We start from the raw sequence: 7,156 nt of genomic DNA, 5'->3' as shown, positions 1-7,156 counted from the left end.
TTGCACTGGCTGACCATATATCACAGGATCCAATTCAAATTTCTTGTTCTCACCCACAAAGCTCTCTACAGTGCGGCACCCCCCTACATTTCCACCCTCATCTCTGTCTATCACCCCACCCGTTCTCTACGCTCTGCAAAGATGTTCGAATAACATCCAAAATAATCCAAACCTCCCACTCCCAAGATTTCTCCTGAGCTGCACCAATTCTCTGGAATGCTCTACCCCAAGAAACTAGGACGAATCACAACTTACTCAGCTTCAGACGCTCCCTAAAAACACATCTTTTTAGGGTGGCCTATCACACTCCCTAATAATATTCAATTCACACAGCGTCCCTCCACGACTTCTCAGAACATATCTCTCCGTCAAACTCCATCGCACCCGAAAGCATCTCAAAGATTGGCTGACTGGTTCAGGCAGACTTTATCTATCCCCCATTTCTCTGAGATAGTTGGATTGTCATTGTAAATAAGCACTTGTACCTTGTCCACCTACCGCACCTCATTGTAGATGTAAGCTCTCATGAGCAAGGTTGTCGTTTTGCTCTAATTATTGTATTTTCTATAACTGTTACTTGTTTGTATATGGCCCTCCTGAATTGTGAAGCGCTGCGGAATATGTTGGCGTGATAGAAATAAAGATTTAATATTATTATTACTATAAAGAAAATATTGATGATGTAACTGAAACTTAGGAGGAACCTCAAGACCCACCTCTTCTACCAAGCCTACAGCCTACAATAGCCCTCAGTCCAGTAGACCACTGCGCAACCAGCTCTGTCCTCACCTATTGTACCATCACCCATTCCCTATAGACTGTGAGCCCTCGCGGGCAGGGTCCTCTCTCCTCCTATACCAGTCTGTTTTGTACTGTTAATGATTGTTGTACGTATACCCTCTTTACTTGTAAAGCCCCATGGAATAAATGGCACTATAATAATAAATAATAATAATAATAATAATAATAATAAACTTACTAAGTAAGCAAAGTAACCAATTAATGCGAGACCACAATCCAAAAAAACACTTTATTCATAAATATGGTTTTCCGTAGCACAACTAAATGAAGCTGGCATGGAAATGTCTATGACACAGGACAAGATCCCCACTGTGTCGTCATTAGTATAACAGTGGGGAGCCATTAGGTTGACATCTCCCTTGAACCTATTGGCTTTTGACGCTGAGGTCATTTAGATCAAAAGGTCATTAGGTGTGAAGAGTAAAGCATTGGCTTGGGCTTCCCTGCTATATATACAGAGGGAGAAACCAGTGCTAAATCAGAAAGGCAGAAGACAAAGTCACATCTCGAGTTTAGAAAGCAGCATAAGCCCAAGAGCAGAGATGGCCTTATTGAGCGTTGTCTTCTACTTCCTATTCTCTATGGTCCAGGCTATGAACAGTCATCCAGAAGCATCGGCCAGGGTTGTTTTACCAGGAACTAACATGGGATTAAAAGTTTCATCCTTCCTTTTTGGAAAGCACCACTCATTGGACATAAAATATCCTCAGTATATGATGCAGCTCTACCATACTCTAAGGAAGAATGACACCGACCTCGCCAACTCACAGCGTCCCGACTATGACTCCGTGCTAAGCCTCGTCCCAAAGAGTAAGTACCATGATCCTTTCTTAATCGAATCTATAAACCCTTTCACAACACGGCTATTTTCCTTTTTTTTTTCATTTCAGCTTTTTTCCTCCACTTTTTCCAAGAGCCATACGGTTTTTATTTTTCTGTCCCCATAACTGTATGAGGGATTGTTTTTTTTGCGGGATAAGTTGTACTTTTGAACTAAACTATTCATTTTATCGCGGGAAAAAAATACCAAGTGCATTGAAATGGTAAAAAAGTGTAATATATTTTTTAGTTTTATTTACTATTTAACTATACGGTAAAGCTGACCTACTAATGTAATTCTTTAGGTCAGTACAATCACACAAATAACAAACATGCATATTTTGCTTTTATTTTTAATGGTGGAAACCCCCCAGAAATGTGTTAAAAAAAAAATAAATAATAATTTATTTGTTTTGCCATCTTTAGAGACCCGTAACATTTTTGATTTTTCGAAATGTGAGGCTGTGTGAGAACTTTTTTTTTTTTTTTTTTTTGTGCCCCGAGCTAAAATATTTACTGAAACCATTTTAAGTTAGATAGGATGTTTTGATCGCCTCTTATTACAATGTTGCCGTGGCCAAAAACTGTCTGGCCTTTTGATTTTTTTCTCATAACGACGTTTAGCGATCTGACTAATTTATTTTATATTTTGATAGATCAGACTTTTACAAATGCAGCGATACCAAATATGTGCATTTTTATTTTTTTTTAAATTATTTTTGATGGGGCAGGATGGGGGAGATTTGAACTTTTATATTTTTGTATTTTCTTTTCATATTTTTAAAACATTTTTTTAACTTTTTACTATATATTTTTAGTCTTAAACTTGCATTTATTCGATTTGTACTATACACAGCAATGCATCAGCACTACTATGTATAGCAAATATTATGGTCTCCTATGAACACCAGCTAAATATGGGGATAAATCTGTGGATACATTTTTCTTATATAACCCTAATTCCATCATTTTTATTACAATTTTTTTTTATAATTCTTAGTAAAGCTTAGGGTATGTGTTCATGGTTCGGAGACACTGCATCCTGGATGCAGGGGCAGGAGGTGGGAGATTTGAACTTTTATATTTTTGTATTTTCTTTTCATATTTTGAAAACTTTTTTTTAACTTTTTACTATACATTTTTAGTCCCCACAGGGGTCTTAAACTTGCGATCATTCGATCGATTGTACTATACATAGCAGTGTATCAGCACTACTATATATCGAACATTATGGTCTCCTATGAACACCAGCTAAATATGGGGAAAAAATCTGTGGATACATTTTTCTTATTTAACCCTAATTTCATCATTTTTATTACAATTTTTTTTTTAAATTCTAAGTAAAGCTTTAGGATATGTTTACACGATCCAGACACATAGTGTCAGCCCTCCTGTGGAGTTGCCAGTGCCCACAATTAGGGATCATGCCGCTGTGGTCTTTCTCTCTGTTCTTCCTGTGAAAAACGCTAGTGGCTCTGCAGCAATGAATTGACATGCTGTGGCTCGGGAAGGCGCACCGCATGTCAGTTTACGCTGTGGGAAAAACAAGCACAGTGGGCAGGAGATTTCTAGAAATCCAATCCACTGTGCTTGTACTCTACAATGCAGAGTTTTGCACACAGCAAAAATACGCTGCGTCCAAAATGCTGTGAGCCCTGATCATGGGCACACAGCCTTAAATGTGTACAAGTTGACATTGATCTTTTTGGGTGGGTTGAGTTGAATTTCTGACAACCAGTATCATTGTTGCTAAGAATACGTATTAAACCATTCATTATCCAATTAGGTTTTATGTATTCAGCTTTTAAAACTATCCCCCTACTGGATGTAATACATTTTCAGAGTTATATCGATGTTTATGTTCCCCATACTTGGCCTCTTCAGCTTACAAACCAGTTCTCTTTTTTTCAGATTGTACCATGGTCAATAATCGTGTCATGTTGTCTTTCGACATGTCTTCAGTCTCTTCCAGCAGTGAGGTGAAGTTGGCACAACTAAGGATCCATATTCCTTCATTTGAGATATCCCATAATTTTAACCTGGACATTTATCACAGTAGAAAAGCTAACAATCTCTTCCTTGGGTCTTTCAAAATCAATCCATCTAACTTGAAAGAGTCCCCTTGGCAAAATTTTGACCTCACAAAAATTCTTCACTACTTCCTCCAACAAGGACAGAAATACATAGATACGGTCATGAAGACTAAATATGTGACAGAGGGGAACCTGGATACTAACCTACATGTAGTCTCAGAAGATACACAACATACTCCGAATAAAATCTATGTATCCATGGCAGAGAGAGTCGTGCTGGTAGTATATACAAAGGACAAGTCTCTTGACAGCATCTCTGGTTCTCCCAGTCTCATAAAAGCAGTAGAGTCCTCCAAACATGTCTCACTGGACAAAGGCCCAAGACTGCCAGGCATTAGGAGGCATAGAAGAAACAGGAATGAAAACCATCATTTGTTCATGAATAGTGCTCAATTCAAACCTATAGAAAATGGAAAACCCCTTTGTCGTAGAGTTGACATGACGGTGGACTTTGGTGAAATTGGGTGGAAAAGCTGGATTGTCTACCCTATAAAATTTAATGCCTACAGATGCGAGGGTGCTTGTCCGATCCCACTGAATGAAACCTTCAAGCCAACAAACCATGCTTATATGACGGTAAGGCGGATTGCTCAGTACTAATGATGGGCGAGTAGTAAAATATTTGGGTTTGGCTGATACGTACAGAATACTTATTACTATTACAGGATTCGTCACAGATAACAAATCTAATGTAATCCGCACGGTTTGAGAGCCCGATCCGAGTCCGACCAGTACCAGGGATTCGGGGTGCACGATCCGGATCCGTTTTGTTTTTTTTCTTTCTCTCTTTTTCTTTCTCTCTTTTCTTTTTTCTTTCTTTTTTTTTTCTCTCTCTGTCTCTCTCTCTATCTCTTTCTCTCTATCTCTCTCTATCTCTATCTCTCTCGTCCCGGATCCAGCTCCCCATTGATTTACATGGCCGCGGATTCCGGATCTGATCCGGACTTCAGCGGCAACCCGATCCGGATCCGCCGGACCCGGATTATGGCCGGTCCGCTCAACTCTATTCATGACGAATACTGGAATAGTTAGGTATTTGGTACAAAGAATCCAAACCTGAATATTTTACTAATTGTCCATCACTACTCAGTACCAATCATTTTACAAATTAAAGTCAAAACCTTACGTAGTCTTTCTTAGTTCACAGTATCCCAATTTTTTTCAGAAAAGGTCATAAACATTAGATTAAATTTAGATTGATCGAACAAATGACCGTTTGGTGAATGATTGCCATTCCAAAGAGGCCAGATACATTTTAGTCCATATTGGACAATACAGTCTCTTAAATGATGCTCTATGATACCTGGCGAAGGAAGAGACATCTTTCTGGGAATGATCTGTCACAGAAACTATTGGAACAAAAATGATGATGGCATCCTGTCCTTAGTTGATAACTTTCACCTTACGAATGATTGCTTTGTTTAACATTGTCTATTTTAGTCAATCTTAGAATAATGTCTATGGCCACCTTAAAGAGTAGAGATGAGCAAACCCATGGAAGTCCGCTTCGGCGGGTGCAGGTAAACCGTACCTCCATGGGTTCAGACTTGGCCCGAACCCCAATGGACATCACTGATTGGCAGTCCAGGTCTCCGCCCAGATATAGCCAGTCATACGCAGAACACTTCCAGGATAGGGTGGGCGGAGTTTTTCCATTTTTTGGGGGGGTTCCACACTACATCCGATCACACTGTTGTTACCCCCAATGCGAGCCGTGCAAGCACTGCAAGCGGCTTGCACTCGGCTGAGCACTGGGCGTATCCGAGCACAGCAATGCTCATGCAAGTGGTAAGCACATGTAAAGCACCTAAACCCCGAACCCGAACTCTGGGGTTTTTTGTTGTTTTTTTTTCAAATTAGGTGTTTGGCCCAAAAACTGAACACCAAACTTTGGGTTCACGCATCTCTATTAAAGAGGACCTATCATCAGATCAAAAGTAGTCATTTTATGCTCCTATTTTATTACTTCTGCCCCTGAGTATACTTTTTGTTTTTGTTTTTTAAATCTGCTGTACATTTCCATAGAGATGGGCCTTTCTATTTAGTACTAACTGTTATGCTTTTGCAGAGGAAGTGTGGCTCATTCCCCCCTTGGTAAAACCATAAAAACATAAAAAGGCCAATATTTATGGAACCATATGGCAGACCGTATAACAAAAAATGTAAAAAAAAAACCTCATAAAGAAACAAAATTCTCAGAGGAGCAGGAGAAATAAAATTAGAGCAAAACCTTAGCACTTTTGACCTGATGACAGGTTCTCTTTAAATGGTGGTTCACATCCTAGTAAGTGATGGTATGTCACTAGGATATGTAATTATTTAATAATTGCCATGGGGCCAACCTCTGAGACTACCACTAAGGTTGGAGTCACACTTGCGTGTGACTCACGCAAGGATCGCATCGCACTGCTCAGACCAGCTGCCGGCTCTCCTGACAGGAGCTTCATGAAATTCTATGCAGCTGACCCACTCCTGTCAGGAGAGCCACCTGCCGGTCCGCGCGATGTGGTCCTCACGCAAGTGTGACCCCAGCCTGATCTGAGCTGCATCTTTTTATCTGTTTCTTTTTTTTGGTGGGGCATTCCCAGCCATCCAAAGCAGTGCACACTCTTCAATTGAGTCACGATGGTAGAGATCCAAGAGATTAACTTCCTCCCCGTTGCGATCATAACGTGATGTATCTGTTCAGCATGTCCTCACTCACTAAAGTGGAAATAACCCTTTAGGTCTAATAAAAAATATTTAATCTGACTTTCGATAGCTTGGTTAGGAAGCAGGGAGGCAAGTTAAACTCAGATAAAAATAAGTCATCAATATAAAGCGACTACCAATAAGAATGACTACAGTGTGTACAAATCACGTGTAACATGGTGGCCATTGCTAACTAATTTCTCTATTGCAGAGCGTGTTGAAGGTCTACCAGCCGGAGAGGGTGGAGTGTCCGTCCTGTGTTCCAATTAGGATGAGCCCATTGTCCATGATGTATAAAGAAGGCGATAACATAGTTGTAAAACATCATGAAGAAATGGTTGTAGAAGAGTGCGGCTGCAGCTAATCATTTCCACCCACCAAATAATCTGATATAGTGTAAATATTGTGAATATGTTTTATATTTATTTATAAAAAAAAATACTTTATGTTTTTAGGTGGTTTTATTCATTGTTTTGTTATGTTTATTAATTTTTTAATAAAATTTTAAGGAAAATAATAAAAATAACATGTCATTATTTGTGCAAATTACTAAATATGGGAAATAGTTTATGATTGATACTTTTTTTTTGTGATAACAGTCCCCCTTATACACAAAGAAAGGTGCCTAGTGGTCATAAGTTGCTTTCTTTTCCCGACTAATAAAATATTAACTATGCATTTAAAAGACGTTGAATAGGATTAGAAAAGCCTCTAAAAAGGTTGTGTGTGCTATTGCAATATGTTTAAAAGAC

At 39.1% G+C, this 7,156-nt stretch overlaps 1 protein-coding gene across 1 annotated transcript; it reads left to right on the top strand.

Annotated features, from left to right (window-relative positions):
• Positions 1–1,343: 1,343 nt before the first annotated feature.
• On the top strand, positions 1,344–6,768 carry LOC142301954 (nodal homolog). Its single transcript, XM_075343016.1, has 3 exons — positions 1,344–1,611; positions 3,532–4,289; positions 6,616–6,768. Exons 1-3 carry the CDS (start codon positions 1,344–1,346, stop codon positions 6,766–6,768), a joined length of 1,179 nt encoding a protein of 392 aa, XP_075199131.1.
• Positions 6,769–7,156: the final 388 nt, after the last annotated feature.

This window comes from Anomaloglossus baeobatrachus, chromosome 4 (assembly GCF_048569485.1).
Source record: "Anomaloglossus baeobatrachus isolate aAnoBae1 chromosome 4, aAnoBae1.hap1, whole genome shotgun sequence".
Lineage (NCBI taxonomy): Eukaryota > Metazoa > Chordata > Amphibia > Anura > Aromobatidae > Anomaloglossus > Anomaloglossus baeobatrachus.
The sequence above is the reverse complement of the archived record's forward strand: the minus strand, read 5'-3'. Positions and strand labels throughout refer to the sequence as shown.